The sequence below is a fragment of the Zingiber officinale genome, chromosome 1A (assembly GCF_018446385.1).
Source record: "Zingiber officinale cultivar Zhangliang chromosome 1A, Zo_v1.1, whole genome shotgun sequence".
Lineage (NCBI taxonomy): Eukaryota > Viridiplantae > Streptophyta > Magnoliopsida > Zingiberales > Zingiberaceae > Zingiber > Zingiber officinale.
This window is the reverse complement of record NC_055987.1, coordinates 102,918,898-102,942,668: the sequence shown is the minus strand read 5'-3', so window position 1 is coordinate 102,942,668 and position 23,771 is coordinate 102,918,898. Positions and strand designations below refer to the sequence as shown.

The following is a 23,771-nucleotide window of genomic DNA, read 5'->3' as shown; positions in this document are numbered from 1 at the left end:
GATCCTTGTCCAGGAGTGGAAAAAGACAATGGCGGCTATCGTTAAATAGAAATTCTCCCTGTATGGAGGACTTCATTGTCACTAAGGTGGCAAGCCGGCTGGTGATCCGGACATTTGACATTATTTAGTAAATGTGCGTAAGGAATTGCTACCTTTTCTAACCGCTCACGTTTACGTAAGTTGGCTGCATCTGCTTCTGAAAGTTACAGCTTGATGCAGACTGGAACTTCCAATGAAGAGCTCAAATCCCTCAGTACTAATAAGTTTCTTTCATTAGGAGAAAAGTCTTCGCTTATTCTACCCCTGAAAGACACAACTTGATGCAGACTTGAACCTCCGAGTATATATACTTACTCAAGCACTCTGCAAGCTCTGTTAAGGATAGATCTTGATCCAACAACTTGCAGCATCCATTTCCACCAATGGCTCCCCCCACCCCCAGACTTGTTGTGCCCATAGATGTGAAGAAAAGCCCTTGGGAGCAGAAGCTACCCATCCACAACCGCTGGCATCCTCACATACCCCCAGTCGCAGAGGTGACCGAGGGGGAGGTCTTCCGAGTTGAGATGTTAGATTGTGTCGGAGGTCGAGTTGGCGATAATAACTCGGCTGAAGACATAAAATTTGTGGACGCGTCGATAGTAAGTACTGCATGCCTTGTTCACTGCTAATAAGATACTAAAAATAACTAAATCTGAATATCTAACAACCAAAATAGGAATGCAAACTGCAAAATAAAGAAGTGATAAACCTTGATCAGCATGGTATAAATTTATTACAAGAACTTCTTTTTATTAATTTCTAGCGGAAGCTAAATCTCACCAAGATGACATCTCATAATTCTTGTAACCAAACCAGGATACTGCTTTAAATATGGTTCCAATATAAGTAACATTTTTTGAAGTATAGATGATATGGGGTGTTATGGGCGGACCTGGGTATGACATGGTGGTCAAAGTTAAGGTGACATGACAGTCAAAGTCAATGAGAGATGTCCGCCAGCGTATCATTCTCCACAGGACTTTGATCTTCGTCCAACACTAAGATCTTTAGTACGAGGACGACCGACCCATAAGCAGTCAGACCTAGGGGACCTAGTGCTCCATTTATGTATTAAGGCATCTATTATATATCAGATCATTCTATTGCTGACCGAGTTTAAGGGATGTCTAACCTATCATAAAGCTGGTCGTACATACGTCCGGCTGAAGTAGGGGGATCCAACTTCACACTCAGAACAAGTCTTTCATCATATGACTGGTCGACCCCACTGTCGGTCGATCCTATGAGTTTTCTCACATGTCAGTCCTCCTTCATATAGCTGGTCAATAATAACTCTGATCAGACTTATATAGCTCAGCATGTCCGTCACTTATACGTATAGAAGATAAAAGTGTAAAGTGATTTTCCTTATAAACTTAGACGAACTTCTAGATCTCAGGGTCTTACTTTTCAAAGGCGGGTCTTCAATCATATGGACAATCAACTTAAAACACTGATCAAATCTCTCGGGACTCAACTCCTCATTTCTTAGAAAAAAGTGTCCCGCTAATCGACCGGATCTAGGGGACCTAGCTACATATTACTGAGCAAATCTCCAACATCACTTAGTACATAGCCGAGTAGCTTAAAGGAAGTATGACCCTATAGTAAGTTGGTTAAAGACCCGGTCAAGATACATTCAGTAGACAATATTGTCAGAGAATCATAACAATTTATTAAAGAATATTATGCTATTGTAATATGGATATTCCATGGAACCTTCTTCAAAGGTGGCTTTACACTCTCCATCAACCGACACATTATGACAACATATTCCTTCAACCGCCTCATTAATGACATAAGTTACAAAAGGTGAACGCAAGAGTAACGAAAGATTCCTCAGACGGTGACTATACGCCTCCCAAGATATACATATTCTCTTACTCAATAGTTTTTGACTCCTGACATTCTCTTCTATCTCATAATTATGGAGGTTATGAGAGATGATATATAAAGGAGGGGTCATCTCCGTTAGCGAGGTATGCTATATTACATTAAGTTATGCTTTGCTACTGAGATTCATTTACTGTTCTTATTTATGCTTGGCTAGCATATTGACTTGAGCGTCGGAAAAACAATGCCAAGGACCTCTCCCCTGGTTTTTGGCGCTGAAATCCTATCTAATCTCTTTGGTTTGTGAAAAGAGGAAAAAGAAGTCCCTTTTCTCTAATTCAAAGTCTCCATGCAATCAACAGGGCAACCACCTGCTCAGCGCGTCATCTGTCCAGTTTTCAGACAGGATCAATATCCATCACCTTAGTCAAGAAATCATGCCAAATTCTCATACTATATTATATCATAACACAAGAAATTCTTTGATTCACAATACCACAAATCCAATGAATCTAATGACAAAAGTAGTTTTACACCTCAAACAATAAGTATATCCCAAGAAACATAGTTGAAATAAATAGAAATCAAAGAGCAGATAAACTGAGTCAATAATAGGGCTACCTCAAAATTTAGATAAAAAAAAATATTCCAAAATTATAATAAACTCATATAACTCCTATCCTAGTGAACAATATACATAAAATTGGGTTATTACTAAGGCACTAAACGAGTTCAGTCGAACCAAACTTTGTATTGTTTAAGCTTATTTGATAAGGTAGTCAAGCCAAGTTAAACCTAAAACAAACATGATGGTTGAAATGGATGTTCAAGCTTGACTTGGTTACTTTTTTATGAGATTGAGCTTGATTCAAGTTTGGCTTGAATTTGATTTGTTTAGATATTATTGAACTCTCATTTAGAACTTGTTTAATTATTTAGAATTTTTACATTTTAAAGTTTGTTCAGTTGGTTAGTAAACTTAATATTACAAGCTTGTTTGTTTGTTTTATAAGAGCTTGTTTATCAATTTACAAATGTCATAAGCACTTTTTTAATGGATATAGTTCACAAACTTTATTTGTGAACATATGGATGACAATGGGTCAGGTTCCATATCCTCCGTCTCCATCCCCATTTATTATATTCATCTTCATCTCCATCTCCATCTCCATAAGGTTTTCAACTTTATCCTCATCTACATACCCATCAGGGATCGGATATCCATATTCATATCCATCAGAGGATCGGATATCCTCTATACTAATAATTTTTTTTCATTTCATCCGATTACCATCATTCAACTAAACTATATTAAAATTAACATCATATAAAAATATATAATTAAAAAAATAGATTAAACATCTATAGCATACTGATTTAACTATATTCAATAAAAACATATTAAGAACCAATAAAATAGTTAATGGATTTTGGGTGTGTATATTTATTTAATCGGGTATTCAGGTCGGCTATGGATAGGATTCTACTAGATCCGTCTCTATACCTAATTACTAGAATATCCATACCTGATTATCGAATTATTTAATCAGGTAAAAAAAATCTCTCCATATCCGATTCGGATCGGATATTGGATCCTCCATCGGATTCGGAGGAAATTGTCATCTCTATGTGAACATCATTTATGAACAATTCATAAATCTTTATTCATGAACATTAACAAGTTGAATACATGTATTTAAGCTTATTCATTTAATTTATCTTTTATATAATGAATGGACATAAACAAATTCTTACCAAACCAAACATTGAATTCACTCAAAAATATTTGATTCGCTTATATCCCTACTTATTACTCTAATTAGTTATATCAAAGACATTAATCGTATTCACTTATCCTGCCTAGTTAAGATCATGTTGTTGTGCATTGTATCTTAAACTTAAATATATCCACTAACCTAAAACATTTCCCCTAGAACATGAATGGAAGAAAAAAAAGCAAATGCTTTATATAGGGTAATAGAGCTATACTCAAGCTTGATATTAGAAGATAGCTACACTATAGCGAGATAAAGATAGCTTATACACTAACTGTAATGTAAGTACAGCAAGAATGATCATTAGTTCTGAACATTGAAAGACATGAATGTACAAATAACTTGATGACTTATCCCAAACCTAGAAAATGAACATGAAATTAGAGTAGATCTATGATCATAACCGAGAAGAGTTTCACAAATTTTCAGTTAAAATAGTATGTAGTTTCACCCTTAATCTACAAAAATATAGATAAAAAAGCATAACTGAAGCTTGAAGTAGAAGACAAACAACATAAGTTCATCTAAAATGTTGAAGACCAAACTTACCTCAAAGGCCTAAAGATCCACCCTAAAAAAAAACTTTTTTAACAAAAAAAACACATTTATGCATACAAATCTTATTTTTATGGTTGATATTGTAGAAACTAATAGATAGAGAAAAAAATACAACAGTAAATAAATTTTTTGATCATATTATTACTAAAGTCAATAGACTTATTTATACAAGTTGTCCAAACAATAATGGAAAGATTAAATATGACATACAATCATATAATTATAAACATAGTAATAAATAGATTTAAAAATATTATTTTTGCTATTTGATTTATATCAATCGTGATTGTGATGTCAAATACAATAAATCTTAATTGATTGAAATCAATTTAAGATTATTTTTTAATATTGTCATTACCACCCGACAAACTTAACGGGAGTGTCTGAACGTTGAGTTTGAGTGCTAACTTGGTGAAACATTATCTAGATAATGACTTTGTAAATATATCAGTAATTTTTTTTGTAGAGATGTAAGAAACTGAAAATTGTTAAGTCGTCACACGCTCGAGAACAAAATAAAAATCAATATCTATATGCTTGGTACGAGTATGAAAAATAAGATTTACCGCAAGATAAGTTGCACCAATATTATCACACTAGATTTTAGGTGTAGTAGTTAGGGAAAAGTGTAATTTCGAAAGAAGATATTGTAGTCAAATAATTTTTGATATCGCGTTAGGTATAACTTTATATGCAGCTTTAGTGTTTGAGCGAGAGACTACAGGTTGCTTCTTTGAAAGCAAGGAAATAATATTTTGCCCAAGAAATATGGCATATCCACTCATAGAGCATCTATATTCGGGAGATCTAGCCCAATATACACCACTATGGCAATCAACTCTCATGAGAACTAATGATCTAAAATAAGATCATGTAGAATAGTGCCTTTGAGATATTGAAGAATTCTCTTAACACCTTTCCAATGATGTTCAGTAGAAGCATGCATAAATTGATAGGCACGATTGACAGTGAAAGTAATATCAGGTCATGTAATAGTGACATATTGTAGGACACCAACAATACTTCTATAGATTTGGGGGTCTACCATTGAAGAGGAGGATGAAGGTGTAGTGAAACTACCTTTAATGATTGGTGTGGATATAGGACGTGCACCATCCATTATTACTCATTGTAGAAATCCAGTAATATATTTGCTCTTAGAAAGAAGACAACCTTCAGAATGCGAAAGAAACTCTATGCCAAGGAAAAAAAGCGTTGCCAAGATCTCGAATAAGAAACTTTTGATGAAGAAGATGAAGTAAAGTAGTAATATTATTTTGATCACTATCCGTTATTAAGATATCATCCACATAAATCAGAACAAATATTGAAAATTCCTCATTACATTTGTAGAATATGGAAGAGTCAGTTTTTGAGTCAGAAAATCTATGAGTATAAAGCCAGGTAGATAGATGATGAAATCATACACGAGTTGTTACTTGCCAAATACCATATATAGATTTCTGAAGTTGACACACATGTGTTAGAAGTTGCAGGTGGATGAATCTAGATTTGCTCCATAAAAATAGTTTCTTCAAGGTGTCCATGAAGGAAAGTATTAGAAACATTTAATTATTGTATCAGCCAATTAGAGCTAACAACTATAGATAGTAGCAAATTGATAGTTGTAATTTTGACAACTAGACTAAAAGTATCATTAAAGTCAATACTTGGTTGTTGATTAAAGCCTTTAGCAATAAGGCGAGCTTTGTAATCTTCAATAGATCTATTTGCACAATACTTAATTTGGTAAACTCATCTAGAACTCACAATAGATGGAGTACGAGGAACTAAGCTCTATGTTGCATAGCAAAGAAGAGCATCAAACTCTATAGTCATTACAACACGCCAATTTGGATCTTTGACTACTTGTGTAAAGCTAGAAGGTTCAACAAAATTTGAAGAAACAATAAGAGCACGTGGAAAAGGATAATGAGTGGAAACTAGTTGACATCATGTATAAATATCGCTTAGAGGAAGCATTCACCGAGAAGTATCATCATCAGAGCTACTTGAAGATGGGTGGACAAATGGATGAGAATCAGAATTAGAGAGTGGATCACCACTAGCCCTGAGTCTATAGGAACTTGTGGAGATGGAGCAGGACCCAAGATGACATCCCTCCTTGTACTTTCAATATATCTTGATGAAGTAATATGTGGGGATTCTAGTATTTTACTTGGTGATATTAGAAAAGTACCTTGATTATCTGAGGGAGGATATGAGGTAGCAACTGCAAATGAAAAAAGAGATTTATCAAAAATAACATGCCAAGACACATATATCCGCTCGGTTGAAATATGAAGGTAATGGTACTGATGATGCAAATTACTATAACAAAGGAAAAAAATATTATTGAGAGTAAGGGTTTAACTTATGTTTAGAGTAAAGTCATAGCCAAGGATAACATGCGTAACCAAAGATACAGAAGAAAGAGTAATCTGGTAGAGATTTTAGATGATTATAAAATCTTTCCAAAGGACACTTGTTTAGAAGTAGTGGAATGGGTAAACAATTGATAAGGTAGACTGTGGTTTAGATGGTGTCATCCCAAAATTTACATAGAATTGAGGCATGCTTAAGAAGAGCTAAGGCAGTTTCAACCATATTACGATGTGATCCTGTCCGAAAATAATGAAGACAACTGATTGGGGATGTGGCTTAGCAGTTGCCCTTGTGAAGACTTAGCTTAGTTCTGTAAAACCAAGAACGTTAGTGTCGAGCTAGGGAAGGGGTCCCCAATATGGCCCTCTAATGCTCAAGTTAGTCACTGAAATAGTAGAAAGATGACAAAGAACTATAGAAACAACGGGAGCTCAAGCGCAAATAATGCATACCTCCGCTAGTGCATGGACCCCCTTTTATATAGTGCTCAAGTAGCAGACGTGCATGTTTCTTAAGATGCGTGCATATTTTCTCAACTATCCTATGAAAAGACATGTTAGGAAAGTATCTTTGACACTATTCCATAATAGGGTGTACAAATTCCTGATATGACAATAGAAACTTCTATCGTATGATTTGTTTATTGACCACGCTCCCCTGTCAGCGGCATAGACTCCCAAAAAGATATGATGAGCTATGTAAGGGGTCCCACTATTTGTCCAAGCGGGGGAGCCGCTCGGCCAGGATTCCCCACCCAGTCGATCAAGGTCGTTCTTCTCTATGGGTGCTCGACTCAATAGTTCATTCCTCGCCCGGCCAAACAAGCAGTCCGTTCGTACTAGCTTTCATTTGGTCATAGTTGTGAGCATTTGATGTCCTCTCTATAGTCATCCTAGCCGGATGAGCGATTTGTTCAGTTGAGCCTCCGAGCTGATTGGACCCTCCAGGCTCGTTCGACCGTTGCCACCCGCACGACCAACTTTGGTGAGCCGATGGTTTCCTGCCTTTGACAGCTTTGACTTTGATCTCCGCATCGACTATTGTTCCCACCTTTGACTCATACTTGGTGGGCTCCCTTTACTACCACATCACAAGCATTCCCCTCAAATCTAGTCGAAGGAGGCTGTAAGTCCGACTAACTAGACGAGCAGTGTCTTCAGTGACCTACATGGCCAATCTGACATTCTCATTTTTAGAACAGTCACTCGGCTATCACTTGTCGACATGGGTTTAGAGCTGCCGCTTGGCTATAGTGAATGTTGCGGCTGCTTTCTGCCATATGTTTAGAGCCGCCGCTCGACTATGGTGAATGTTGCAGTTGCTTGCTGCCATGGGTTTAGAGCCATCACTCAACTATCACTTATTGACATGGGTTTACAACCGCTGCTTTGCTATCACTTATGGCCATGGGTTTAGAGCCGCCGCTCGGTTATTACTCAATCCACGCAGTCCGTTCGGAATGCTCATGGACAACACTTAGCAATTTTTCAACTTCCAGCCGCTTCCTCTGGCAAGTGAGTGCCTTTTAATGGTTGTCGACATCACCCCAATTTCTTGAAGACTGCAAATCTCTGGTCATTATTGTCGAGCACGTCGCCAATGCCCCTTAATTAAACCTCATTAATGCTTCCTAGTAACAAGGCGCCATGTGTATCACTCTCTACAGCCGCACGTTTGATATGACAGACAGATATTCACGATTGATGTGACAAGCGTCATTTTGAATTCAACGGTCATATCTTGGCTTTGTATTCTATAGCCTTCGATCAGACGACCCAGTGTTGGTTAGTCCTAGGAAAACGTACCGGTTCCACTGTACAAAAATTTTTTGTACAAGTGTCGAACCTTTCCTTAAATAACCTATTGTGTTCTTTAGAAGTTAAATTAGGAATCGTAGACGGAACTTAACATCATTGATTCCAAATTTAACTTAACTGTTCTTAATGGTTTAGATATGAATCGCAAGCGGAACTTAACACTATTGATTCAAATCTACCTAAGTTATTAATTCCATAAATATTAATTTCAAAAATCAGCTTCCAGGACTGCATGGCGAGGCACATGGCCTTCTTGGATATGGGAGCAACCACCACCGCCTAGGCAAAGCCTTTTAAGGAAAGCTAATATTTATTTCCTTAAATAACTCTAGGTTAACCAAAAAGAACAATCGAATCACAAATTCGAAAAAGAAGAAAAGACAAAATCGAAAAATAAATTCGATAAACTAGATCTAATTGCCTCTTGTATTTCGAATTCATACAAAGAAAAATAACTAGTATGATGCGGAAGAAAAATACTAGTTATATCTTCTCTTTGTAAGCTAACGACCTCAAGATCTTCTGCCGTATTCCTCGCCTCACCTTGGACGTCGTGTGGGCGACGATCCTCCAAGATGAACACCACCGAAAAGAGTCCTTCCTCTTCCTCTAAGATCCGGCCACCACCACCTCAAAGGAGAAGAGAGCAAAGGGAAAGGGAGAATGGAGAGGGTCGGCCACCAAGAGATCACCCAAGAAAAAGAATAAGAGTTGTGTCTCATGAAGCCCCCTCACCCCTTCTTTTATATTACTTGCCCAAGGCAAATAAGGAAAAATCTTTTACAAAAATAAAATCATCCAAGAGTTTTTCCTTTTCCCTTATTATTTTTCCTTTTCTTTCCTCTTGATTGAATCAATCATCAATCAATGGTTGAAATCAATCCTATTTGGTTTAGGATTAAGCTTGGTCGGCCCCTTGCTTGGGCACCAAGCAAGGTGGCCGGCCACCATGTTTTAGGAAAGGAATAATAATTTTTTATAAAATTTTACAAGAGAAAAAAAACTCTTACAAAATTTTACAAGCTCTCTTTCCTAGAGTTAAAAAAAGAAAGTTTCTAAAAATTAAAACCATGTTTTAAAATTTAAAAATTCTCTTATAAAATTTCCTTTTTTAACATGATGATAGAAAATTTTAATTTTAAAACTTATCTCCCTTTTTTCCTTAAACCATGAAGATGGTTAAAAAATGGAAAGTTTTAAAACTTTTAAAACTCTCTATTAAAACATGTGGCCTAATTAAAAATAAGGAAAGTTTTAAAAATTAAAATCTCTCTTTTAAAACTTATAGTTTTCTACAAAGAAAAGATTTTAAAAATTCAAAACACCCCTCCTATTTGAATTAATCTTGGCTGGCCCCTACAAGCTTGGTCACCAAGCTATAGGGCCGACCCCTATAAGAGGATGTGGCCGACCATTGCTTGGTCACCAAGCAATGGTCCGACCCCCTTCTTGGACACCAAGAAGAGTCTTACATTTGGATGAACTTGAGGCTATAATGAGGCTACAACAGGGACCTAGAGGAGAAATTGGTTTTCGCCTTCCGATGAACTTGAGTATCCCGTGCTCGCCCTGAACACACAACTCAAGTTCATCGATAATAACTCATTCCACTAGAGAGTTATTACCGAACTACCGCACCAATCCCAAATTACATTATGGGCTCCTTCTTATCATGAGTGTGTTAGTCTCCCTGTGTTTAAGATTACGAATGTCCACTAATTAAGTAAGTTACTGACAACTCACTTAATTAATATCTAGCTCCAAGAGTAGTACCACTCAACTTTATTGTCATGTCGGACTAGATCCACCTGCAGGGTTTAACATGGCAATCCTTATGAGCTCCTCTTGGGGACATTCTCAACCTAGATAACTAGGACACAGATTCCTTCTATAATCAACAATACACACTATAAGTAATATCATTTCCCAACTTATCGGACATATTGATTTATCGAGCTAAACCTCACCCTTTGATAAGTCAAAGAAATAAATATTAAATACATGTGCTTGTTATTATATTAGGATTAAGAGCACACACTTTCATAATAACTAAGGTCTAGTTCTTTTACTAAGTCAGTACAAAAAGAACATACCTAAATGATCCTACTCAATACACTTAAAGTGTATCAATGTAATTTATTAGTCAAGATAAACTAATACTTAATTACACGACGACTATTCTGATGGTTTGTTCCTTTCCATCTTAGTCATGAGCAACTGTTTATTATTTATAGAGAACTGACAACATGATCTTCTGAGTGTGACACCACACTCCACGTTATCTACTATATATATTAATTGAACAAATACATTTAACAAATAAATGCAAATATTGACCAATGTGATTCTTTTATTTCAACAAATAAATGTTTACAAAAGCTAGGCTTTTAGTATACACTCTAACAATCTCCCACTTATACTAAAAGTCTAAGCTGCCATATCTGTTGCCTTACATCTGATTCCCATCCCTCCACATGCCGATCAAAAGCTTTCGCCGGAAGGGCCTTTGTGAAAGGATTTGTCAGGTTATCTTCTGATGCAATCTTGGCGACGACAACTTCTCCTCGCTTGACGATGTCTCGTATCAGGTGGTACTTGAGCTCTATATGTTTACTTGTTTTATGGGCTCGTGGTTCCTTCGAGTTTGCAACTACACCGCTATTATCACAATAAATTGTGATGATCTTGGGCAAACCAGGAATCACATCTAAATTCATTAGAAAATCCTGAGCCATACAGCTTCTTTAGCTGCCTCAGAGGCTGCCACATATTCTGCTTCCATGGTTGAGTCTGAGACGCATTTCTGCTTAACACTCCTCCATGCAATGGCTCCACCTCCTACAGTAAACACATAGCCTGACGTAGACTTACTATTGTCCCTATCTGATTGGAAATCTGAATCCATGTAATCCACAGGGAGCAAATCGTCTGCTTGGTAGACTAGCATATAATCTCTAGTCCTTCTCAGGTATTTTAATATATGCTTTACCGCAGTCCAATGTCCTTGTCCAGGGTTACTCTGATATCTACTAACCATGCCCATGGCAAAACAGATATCAGGTCTCGTACACAACATTGCATACATAAGGCTTCCTATAGCCGAGGCATAAGGAACTGCCTTCATGTCCTCTATCTCCTTTGATGTCTTCGGAGACATCTCTTTAGATAAAGCTACTCCATGCCTAAAAGGTAAGAAACCTTTCTTGGAGTTTTGCATGCTAAAACGAGCAAGGATCGTATCTATATATAAAGCTTGGGATAGGCACAACATTCTTTTCTTGCGATCCCTTATAACTTTGATCCCAAGAATATGTGCACATTCTCCTAAGTCCTTCATATCAAATTATTTGGACAACCATACCCTTACGTCTGATAATACCGTGACATTGTTGCCAATTAACAAAATATCATCTACGTATAGTACAAGAAATACCACAACGTTTCTGTTACACTTCTTGTATACACAAGACTCATCCGGACACTGAATAAATCCATATGACTGGATTACTTCATTAAACCGAATGTTCCAAGATCATGAAGCTTGCTTCAGTCTATAAATGGATCGATTGAGCTTACACACTAGATGCTCTTTGCCCTTTTCAATGAACCCTTCTAGTTGCTTCATATGGATGTTTTCTTCAAGACTTCCGTTAAGGAAAGCTGTCTTGACATCCATTTGCCAAATCTCATAATCCATATGAGCGGCAATGGATAAGAGTATCCGGATAGACTTAAGCATGGCTACCGGTGAAAAAGTCTCCTCATAATCGATTCCCTCTTTCTGAGTATACCCTTTCGCAACAAGCCTTGCTTTTAAGGTTTCTACCTTCCCATCTATCCCTCTTTTCCTTTTGTAGATCCACTTGCATCCAATGGCTTTTACACCATCAGGTGATTCTACAAGCTCCCAGACCTTATTAAAATACATAGATTCTATTTCGAAATTCATTGCCTTTTGCCAAGATACTGCATCTATATCTTGAAGTGCTTCATCATATGTCCGGGGATCAGGTTCATGTTTACCCGGGATCATGTCCGAAGACTCTCCCAAAAATATGAATCTCTCAGGTTGCCTCATAACCCTCCCACTACGACGAGGCACCGTCTGTGGTTGTGTATCATGTGTGACACGTGTTGCAGTCTCTTGTGGTACTTCATCTTGTACTGTTGGTACTAAAGTAGACGTGTTCTCTCTAATTTCTTCTACAACTATTTCACTCATGGGCTTATGGTTCATTACATAATCTTCTTCTAAAAATCGAGCATTGGTGCTAACAATGATCTTCTGATTTTTAGGATTATAAAACAAACCACCTTTCGTTCCCTTTGGATATCCCACAAACAGACAAACTTCTGTACGTGATTCCAACTTGTCAGTATCTCCCTTCAGCACATGTGCTGGACTACCCCATATCCTGATATGATTCAGACTAGGCTTACGCCCATTCCATAATTCCATGGGAGTAGAAGGAACTGTTTTAGAAGGTACCATATTCAGAATGTACACTGCTGTTTCTAAAGCATATCCCCAAAATGAATTTGGTATTTCTGAATAACTCATCATCGATCTAACCATTTCCATAAGAGTTATATTCCTTCGTTCTGCCACACCATTCTGTTGGGGTGTACCAGGTGCAGTCAATTGGGATTGAATCCCGACTTCTGATAAGTAATTCCTAAACTCTCCAAAGAGGTATTCGCCACCACGGTTAAATCGTAGTGTCTTGATACTTTTACCAAGACGTTTCTCCACATCAGCCTTATATTCTTTGAACTTGTCAAAGCATTCAGACTTGTGGTGCATCAGGTAAATGTATCCGTATCTTGAATAATCGTCTATAAAGGAGACGAAGTAATCATAACCACCTCTTGCCTAGATAGACATAGGACCACATAAATCAGAATGAACCAGTTATAACGCATCTTTGGCTCTATACCCCTTGGCCTTAAAAGGTCTCTTGGTCATTTTACCTTCCAAGCAGGATTCGCATGTTGGAAAGTTTCCAACTCTAATGAACCCAAGAGTCCATCGGCTACAAGCCTTTGAATCCTACTTAAGTTAATATGTCCAAGCCTTAGATGCCAAAGATATGTTTGGTTCATTTCCAAAGGTTCTTTTCTCTTATTAGAGTTAGAAGATGTGTTATTAATTTCCATATTTTGCTTTGTGGGAGAAATTAGATTTAAAATGTATAAATTGCCAACCAATGCACCAGAACAGATAATCACCTTATTTCTCTTTATAACGACATTGTTACTAAAAGAGACTGAATATCCATCCAAATACAGTTTATAAACTGAAATTAAATTCTTTCTAAAACTGGGTACATAAAGACAATTTCTTAAAATCAAATTTCTATTCCTATCAAATGATAAGTAGACGTCTTCCACTACAACAGCCGCCACCTTAGTAGCATTGCCCATGTAGACAGTTATCTCTCCATCAAATAGTCGCAGGGTTTCCTGAAACCCCTGCAAAGAATTGCAGACATGATCAGTGGCTCCCGTATCTACACACCAGGTACTGGTAGTGTCACGCCCCAGAGGAGTCCCTGTCCGAGAAAATTTCGGCAGCATCTCCCCTGTACGGTGGACAATCTGAAACTTTTCTACATCCTCACATACCTCAGCCACAGGCGGCTGGAATAATAAAAACAATAAAAATACAACCACACATTCCACGCAGTTTATATAACAAGTAAACAGAAAGATAATACCCTAACTCGAAATCAACCCTACTCCACTACACTCGTAAAGCTCAAATCCGATGAACTCACCTCATCTGCCGTCTAGGCAGGCATGTAGTAGAATAAATCTAAATCCAAATCCATCGACATAATAAAATCCATACAATGTCCATAAGTAAAATAATCCAAAACATAACAAGTTCAAAACAGTCTAGAACAGAAAAGAAACCAAAGAAAACCAATCATATCCTCGAGATCTGTAGGGACCAGCAATTGGAACTCTCTCCTGACAGCATCAACCTGAAAATATCAACAATGGAGGCGGGGTAAGTCCAACACTCAGCAGGTACAATTGATATGCAAAGTAAAGAAATAACTCCTAGCACTAATCATGCGTACAGTCTCCTGATAAAAATAAAGATAAATGTAAACCGAAGTAGACAGGAGAGAATCTGTACTAACCAGGACCCGGTATAAGGACAAACAGTCCGAAAGGTATAGAAGACCTGTATGCATGTCAAACATAGGTATCCAAACAATATGCAGCATATAAATGCAGCAAACACAATCACAAACAATAAATGCATCATGCATATGATGTCAATGTCATGGTCACCCCTGACGCCAGTCAGCCAACTCATAACAAAAGTGGGACCGAGTGGGTAGAGCTGTGACAACCGTGCACTCTGTAACACTACTCCTGATGAGTGATCGAGTGGACGGGATGCTATCGGAGTACACACATACTCCTACCCCAAATCATAAATGGGGGAGCGCAATGCTCTCATCTCCCAACTCCGGACGGGAGGGATCTCTAACGTGCTACACGCTGCGTCACACTACCCATGAGCGGACCAACGGAGCACCGGAAGAGCCAAATTGACGTGCTACCACGCTGTGTCACGCTACCCATGAGCATCACAACGGAGCACCGAACAGTGATGAAACTGGCAATGTGCTCAACAATAATGGAGCAATCTAACGCACAGCATGCGATCATGCAAATGGTGCATGTCACTAAGCATGGTAATATACTAAACCAACCTCTGGACATATAACAATGGGCACCATAGTGAATATATCATATCAAGATATACTGATCAATAAGGTATCAAACCTAGGTCCTGAACATGTGAAACATGGTTATATCACTACCCATGAGCATGAAAAATCAGGTACGAGATCAATACGAGATGCAAACAAACAACCAATCAAACATGTAACATGTATTGGGCAGTGATTAACCGAAACAAATAAGAAACACAATTAATGCAATATGTTAATTTCATTACTAAGCATATCAAAGACAATAAGTTAAAAGTACCCGCCTCTAATAAGAAAGGTCCAATCAGTCCAAATCCGGACGTCGAGAAACTCGTCTCGCGTCAAGGTCCTGTGATAAATCCTACAATTTAGCTAAGTATAAACAAATAGCTAAATAAATTCCTAATCCATCAACCATCTAGGGTTAGTTTCATTAACCCTAATTACACCATCAATCAAAGTCAACCAACATATTTGATTGTATTCATTAAGCCTTACCTCTGGATCAAACAAAAGGAAGATCACAGCGGTTAGTGCTCTCTCTCCAACAAGGTCTGCAAAGGAAGTCACCATATAAGATCTACACAGGATTTAATATAATTAACCCTATGCTTACATAACAGAAGTAATACCAATAGCTCAGACCATCGAAATCATCCAATTCATCTTCCCAAACTCACCTCAACAGATTCCAAATTCTTCAGCCGAGACCTCCTTGCTAAAGTTTTCCCCACAACGCACAATGCTTGGCTAGAAACTCTTCCTCACAGCCCAAATCCAAAGAACATCATAAATCAACCTAGAAATCCACTCACAACTTCAATCCAGCCACAAAAAGAAATGTGTTTCCCTTACCTCAAATTCCACAGTCGTTCTTGCTATTGGAAATCAAAGAGTTTGCTGGAAGCAGTGACTGCCAAATCCAAGAAAAACCCCACAGCAAGTCTTATCCTCATCTGGAATTCCTATACCCTGTTCGGATCAAAGGTGAGGTCAAGAGTGAAGATCACAATCAGATTCGGGATTCAACACAGTATAGAATTAAATCCCTATTAACCTAATACCAACCATACTTACCTCCAAGATCCGGCTAGGGCACAACTCTGTGTTGTCTTCGGCACTGTCAAGCAGAGACACAAGAAGGGAATCTTCGGACGGTGCACAGAAACCCAATCTAAAGTTCAGATACTCGATTTCCAGGCACAGGGGTGGTGGCAGCAGGCGCTAGGGCAGAAAAATCACGGCGACGCTGCTCCCTTCGGCCTCAAGTGGTGGCGCCGTCCAGTGCGGCTCGGAAAGGAAGAAGAGAGGGAGAGGCCGGCGCTAGGGCTCGGACACCGGCGGTTCGGGGGTGCGGGCGTGCACACGAGGGAGAATAAGGGATGCTCAGCAGCCGGCTCTCTGTTCCAATGGCGTCGTCGGCATCAGCAGAGGAGAGGGTGGCAGCGAGGTTTGGGGTGCCGGTTAAGAAGAGTGGTTAGGGCTCGGCGTCGGGGAAAGCTCGGGCTCGCGGGAGGGAAAAAGAAAACGGGAAAGAAAAATAAGGAAAAGAAAAAAAAGAATTAAATATATAAACTTTTCCTCACTTAAATGGGGTAGCCTAAACAGGCTTTTCCGGACCCCGTTTTTGTCCTCGTTAACTCGTCCGTACGAGCTCCGAAAAATTCCCGAAAAATTTCCAAAAATTTCGGAAAATTCTTTTATTCATATTCGCCTATTTTTCGGTATTTTACATTCTCCGCCACTAATAAAAATTTGGTTCCCAAATTTCGTTATCTACCATCAGCAAATACTAACATCAGGTAAAGAGTACAAAATGCTGAACGGTAAATTAAATCACATACCTCAAGTGAAATGATGGGGATATCGAGCTCGGATAGTATCCTCGAGCTCCCAAGTAACTTCCTCGTCCAAATGATACTGTCATCCGACTTAACCAGCTAAATAGTTTTGTTCCGCAACTGACGCTCTTTCCATCTAAATTCTGTACCGGAACCTCCTCGTAGGTCACGTCAGGCTGTACGAGAACTGAGATATCTGTCAGCACATGCGTTAGGTCGGGTATGTTTCCCCTTAGCATAGACACGTGGAATACATCGTGCACTCCTACCAAGGACGATGGTAGTACCAACACGTAAGCTACCGCTCCAATTCTTTCCGAGATCTAGAAAGGCCCAATGTATCGTGGAGCTAGCTTATCTCTGAAGCCAAATCTCTTCACCCCTTTCGCGGGTGAAACTCGCAGAAATACATGGTCGCAAATAGAGAACTCTAAGAGTCTCCGACTCCGGTCAGCATAACTCTTCTGGCAGTCTTATCCCTCTGACATCCTCTGTCTGATAGTACGGACCAACTCTGCCTCATGCTGAGCTCTATGAGGTCCCAACAACTGGGCCTCCCCAACCTCATCCCAGAGGGTGGGTATCCGACAAGGCCTACCATACAACGCTTCAAACGGTGTCATCTGGATAGCCAAATGCAAACCGTTGTTGTAGGCGAACACTACCAATGGCAAATGGTCCTTCCAACTGCCTCTAAAAAAATCCAACATACATGACCTCAGCAAATCCTCTAGAATCTGTATGGTCCACACTACTGTCCATCTGTCTGCGGATGGAAAATTGTACTGAAACGGAGCTGCGTTCGCAAGGCCTGCTGCAGACTCTGCTAGACACGAGACGTGAATCGGGGTCTCTATCCGAAATACTAGTCAAAGGGACACCGTTGTAATCTGATAATCTCCCGGCAATACAGATCTATCAATCGATCCAGGAAATCAGTCTTCTGGATCGCTAACGAGTGCGCGGATTTGGTTAATCGATCAACGATTACCCAAATCGCGTCATGGCCTCGTCGTGTCCTCGGCAAACCCACCACCAGGTCCATAGTAATATGTTCCCATTTCCACTCGGAAATAGGAATCCGCTAAGTAATCCAGCAGGTCTCTGGTGCTCGGCCTTCACTTGCTGACAAACAAGACATCTAGCTACAAAATCCGCGATGTCTTCCTTCATGTCATCATTCATGTCGTTCCACCAATAGAAACACCTCAAATCTTGGCACATACGGGTACCGCCTGGTGGAAAGCAAATCATGAGCGATGAGCCTCCGGAAATAACTCCTATAAGACCAGATGAGACTGAAGTACGCATAATCTTCCTCGGAAGTGTAACACTCTCCTCGTCTCGTGTGAACTCGGTCTGCTGCCCGGAAGCTATCTGGCTGCAAATAAATTACAAATACTGATCAACAATTGAGCAACCATGATAACCAGAGTACCCTGCTCTGTCTGTCCTTACCCCTCAAGGCCCAAATCGGAGGAACCTTAAATCAAGTCTGTGACCACAACTCGGTAGCAAGCTAAAATCTCTCTAGACTTCAAGCTGAGTGTGTCGGCAAACATATTAGTTTTCCCACGGTGATAGTCAATCATACAGTCATAATCCTTCAGGAACTCCATCCATCTCCTCTGTCAGAGATTAAATTCCTTCTGGGTAAAAATATATATTTGAGACTCTTATGATCAGTGAGAATCTCAAATGTAATACCGAACAGATGCTAATGCCAAATCTTCAAGGCAAAATAATGGCAGTCAGCCACAAGTCATGTACTGGGGTAGTTCTCCTCATGCTCCTTCACTGCCGAGAAGTAGGAGACTACCCTGCCGTGCTACATCAAAATAGCGCACAAATCCTGTAGAGATGCGTCGGTATAGAGAACAAATCCGTCCTCTTCATAAGGTAAAACCAAAATCGGAGCCGACACTAGTCTCCGCTTCAGCTCCTAGAAGCTGGTCCTGCCATCCTCAGTCCAAGTGAACTTCAAGCCTTTCCTGGTCAGGCGTGTAAGTAGCATAGCAATCCGTGAGAAACCCTCAACGTATCCCCGAAAATATCGGGCCAAACAAAGGAAGTTGCGAGCCTCTTCTATAGACTCCGTCTGCTCCCAACGGTAACAACCTCGATCTCCTGTGGAACCACGGTATACTCCTACTGATGACCGTGTGTCTCAAACATCTCATAGAAGACAACCAAAATACGCACTACTGATCTTCACATCTAGACGCTTCAGTCGAAACATCTCTAGAACTATGCAAAGATGATGTGCGTGACTCATCGTGAATCCGAAATAGATCACAACATCGTCAACAAAGACAATGGAAACCGATCTAAACATCCTGGGAATACCAAAATCATCAAGTCTCTGAAAACATCTAAGACTTCCCAAACCCTAATGGTAAAATCATGACCCATAATGTCCGTATCACAGACATTTCTAACCATAAGATCCCTGACAATATGTCTGAAATATAATCACCAAGAATAGATCCACCCGTGTGAGAGCAACGCTCCATCACAGAAAACACCACATATGTGGGAGCAACGCTCTACCACAAGAAATCCTCAATATGTAGGAGTAACACTCCACTACAAATAATCTATAACATGTATCTGCAATAGATATAGGAGCAATGCTCCGCTACAAGCAATCCGAAATATGTATATGTGGGAGCTCCGCTCCAACACAAACGATCCATAAGTGTCCAAGGCACCTAACTATCCAACTAGAGGCTGCACGAGACCACTCAACCACATATCACTGTGGGCAGCCAAAGGTATAAACAACCTAGTAAACAAATCAAATCCATAGTCAACTCTATCATCATCCTAGTGGGTTGGTCACCCACTAATAGGAGAATTAGTTGACAGGGTTATACAACCAATAACATAATGTAGACACTCAGCATTTTACATTCAACATAGGTAGAATCATCATGATGCTACCAGCAAGACACCTGGCACACGTGCACACACAACATAGGTATGATCGACATAATCATCCAATTAGTACATACCAAACAAACTCATAGCACAGGTATAAATCAGTGTGATACCTCCAACAATACCTACCGAACCCGTGTGCATATATCAACATAGGTATAATCGACAATACACCTCAAACAACCTCACCTGGCATATATACACCTATGCCAAGAGTATAATTAACGTAATACTTCCAACAAATCATAATCGGCACAAGTATACTCTCAAAACAATCATATAATAAACAAGATACCTCAAATATTACACCCAACACATCCGCACATATCATAACTTAGATTAGATCGATAAGATACATCCAATAAAACACTCAAACATATGTACACATTCCACAACATAATTTTTAATTGACAAATATCTCCAATAAACAATCAGACATGTATGCCTATCCACTCGGGTATAGTCTACTAGAAACCCACAATAATCATATGTATAAATGTGTACGACCCAAAAGATAAAGTCAGAATTCAAGAACATCAAGACACTTTCATTTTTATCCTCAAAAATATCAGCCCACATAATATCAGATGAATCAGTCTCTACTCCCCATAAGAGCAAGTTAGCATTCAAAACATCAAATCATTATTTATCCACATAGTCTACTATCAGAGGAAGCAAATATCAACTTTATCATCCTGTTAACTAACCACAACTAACTAGATTTATTAAAATCCATAAGTACACTCAACCGTAAACTCTCTAGCACCCGATCTATATCTGATCGCCAACTATAATCATCAAATCTGTGAATATCATACATGACACTCACTATGTCACCATCAATGACAACCCAAATAATAGATCATCAAAATAATTATCCACTAATAGATCATCAAAATAAATATCTAGTAATAGATCATCAGACAACCACATAACATTTACTCTCATAAATCATTAGAAATCAACACATCATAATATCTAATCTCACAATATCATTCTCAATAATGATCAAACCTGATAACTCCCCAAATGAACAATTTGCATTGTATCAAATACCCTAATATCCAAAAGATATGAGTATAAAAAAACTCTACTGGCTAAATCAACAGGAATATGTAGGTATCATCCATTATCCAGCTAACAATAGCAGAGGCTGGTATGTGCCTTCAACTCCTACTAGTAGTAACAGAAACTAAAACTACTGGTGGTAAGATATATAAAATCACCAGAGACTATAATCCTTGATCTTTATTAGGGTCGACCAAGATCAGTGGCTAACCGATCATATGTAATATGGCTACAACAACCAGACAGGTACTAAAGATAAAGTGCTAATACATGTCATAACTATCAAATTAAACATCATACCTATATGTCGTCTAGAGATGTTCCGTCGCTGTCCAGTCCCCAACTTCTGACCTCAAAATTCCGAACGAGAATATCATCGGAAATCCAAATAAATCCGAAATGGAAATCCGAAACATAACCATATCGAAAATCCGAAAATACCCAGTTTGACTCGCAAACCTGGCTAACCCAAATATCCAGAATACCAACAACAGGTATCCGATAAATCTCCAGAACACCAAAAGCAGGTATCATAACCTTGCTCTGATACCAATAAATTGGTATCAGTTAAATCTCAAAATCCAACACACGGAAACCAACCAAGTATTGCCAAACTTTAGCGCTCTGATACCAAATAAATTGGTATCAGGTTATCCCAAATATCCAAAATACAAAGACAACGATCGTAAAACTGCCCTCTGATACCAAATAAATTGGTATCAGAATAAATCTCGAAAATCCAAAACACATAGCAAGTATCGTATACCTGCTCTGATACCACTAAATTGTCACGCCCCAGAGGAGTCCTTGTCCGAGAAAATTTCGACAGCATCTCCCCTGTACGGTGGGCAATCTGAAACTTTTCTACATCCTCACATACCTCAGCCACAGGCGGCTGGAATAATAAAAACAATAAAAATACAACCACACATTCCACGCAGTTTATATAACAAGTAAACATAAAGATAATACCCTGACTCGAAATCAACCCTACTCCACTACACTCGTAAAGCTCAAATCCGATGAACTCACCTCTTCTGCCGTCTAGGCAGGCATGTAGTAGAATAAATCCAAATCCAAATCCATCGACATAATAAAATCCATACAATGTCCATAAGTAAAATAATCCAAAACATAACAAGTTCAAAACAGTCTAGAACAGAAAAGAAACCAAAAGAAAACCAATCATATCCTCGAGGTCTGTAGGGACCAGCAACTGGAACTCTCTCCTGACAGCATCAACCTGAAAATATCAACAATGGAGGCGGGGTGAGTCCAACACTCAGCAGGTACAATTGATATGCAAAGTAAAGAAATAACACCTAGCACTAATCATGCGTACAGTCTCCTGATAAAAATAAAGATAAATGCAAACCGAAGTAGACAGGAGAGAATCTGTACTAACCAGGACCCGGTATAAGGACAAACAGTCCGAAAGGTATAGAAGACCTATATGCATGTCAAACATAGGTATCCAAACAATATGCAGCATATAAATGCAGCAAACACAATCACAAACAATAAATGCATCATGCATATGATGCCAATGTCATGGTCACCCCTGACGCCAGTCAGCCAACTCATAACAAAAGTGGGACCGAGTGGGTAGAGCTGTGACAACCGTGCACTCTGCATCACTACCCCTGATGAGTGACCGAGTGGACGGGATGCTGTCGGAGTACACACGTACTCCTACCCCAAATCATAAATGGGGGATCATCTCCCGGTACGCTATGACGGGGAGGGATCTCTAACGTGCTACACGCTGCGTCACACTACCCATGAGCGGACCAACGGAGCACCGGAAGAGCCAAACTGACGTGCTACCACGCTGTGTCACGCTACCCATGAGCGTCACAATGGAGCACCGAACAGTGATGAAACTGGCAATGTGCTCAACAATAATGGAGCAATCTATCGCACAGCATGCGATCATGCAAATGGTGCATGTCACTAAGCATGGTAATATACTAAACCAACCTCTGGACATATAACAATGGGCACCATAGTGAATAAATCATATCAAGATATACTGATCAATAAGGTATCAAACCTAGGTCCTGAACATGTGAAACATGGTTATATCACTACCCATGAGCATGAAAAATCAGGTACGAGATCAATACGAGATGCAAACAAACAACCAATCAAACAGGTAACTTGTATTGGGCAGTGATTAACCGAAACAAATAAGAAACACAATTAATGCAACATGTTAATTTCATTACTAAGCATATCAAAGACAATAAGTCAAAAGTACCCGCCTCCAATAAGAAAGGTCCAATCAGTCCAAATCCGGACGTCGAGAAACTCGTCTCGCGTCAAGGTCCTGTGATAAATCCTACAATTTAGCTAAGTATAAACAAATAGCTAAATAAATTCCTAATCCATCAACCATCTAGGGTTAGTTTCATTAACCCTAATTACACCATCAATCAAAGTCAACCAACATATTTGATTGTATTCATTAAGCCTTACCTCTGGATCAAACAAAAGGAAGATCACAGCGGTTAGTGCTCTCTCTCCAACAAGGTCTGCAAAGGAAGTCACCATATAAGATCTACACAGGATTTAATATAATTAACCCTATGCTTCATAATAGAAGTAATACCAATAGCTCAGACCATCGAAATCATCCAATTCATCTTCCCAAACTCACCTCAACAGATTCCAAATTCTTCAGCCGAGACCTCCTTGCTAAAGTTTTCCCCACAACGCACAATGCTTGGCTAGAAACTCTTCCTCACAGCCCAAATCCAAAGAACATCATAAATCAACCTA

General features: G+C 39.1%; 1 protein-coding gene across 1 annotated transcript in view; it reads left to right on the top strand.

Annotated features, from left to right (window-relative positions):
• The first annotated feature begins 358 nt into the window (after window positions 1-358).
• Window positions 359-23,771, top strand: part of LOC122027914 (formamidase-like) — a 46,341-nt gene continuing 22,928 nt past the window's right edge. Inside the window, exon 1 of the mRNA XM_042586932.1 lies at window positions 359-641. Coding sequence (XP_042442866.1) covers window positions 423-641 — 219 coding nt within the window. The 5' untranslated portion in view covers window positions 359-422. The remainder of the gene's footprint in view (window positions 642-23,771) is intronic.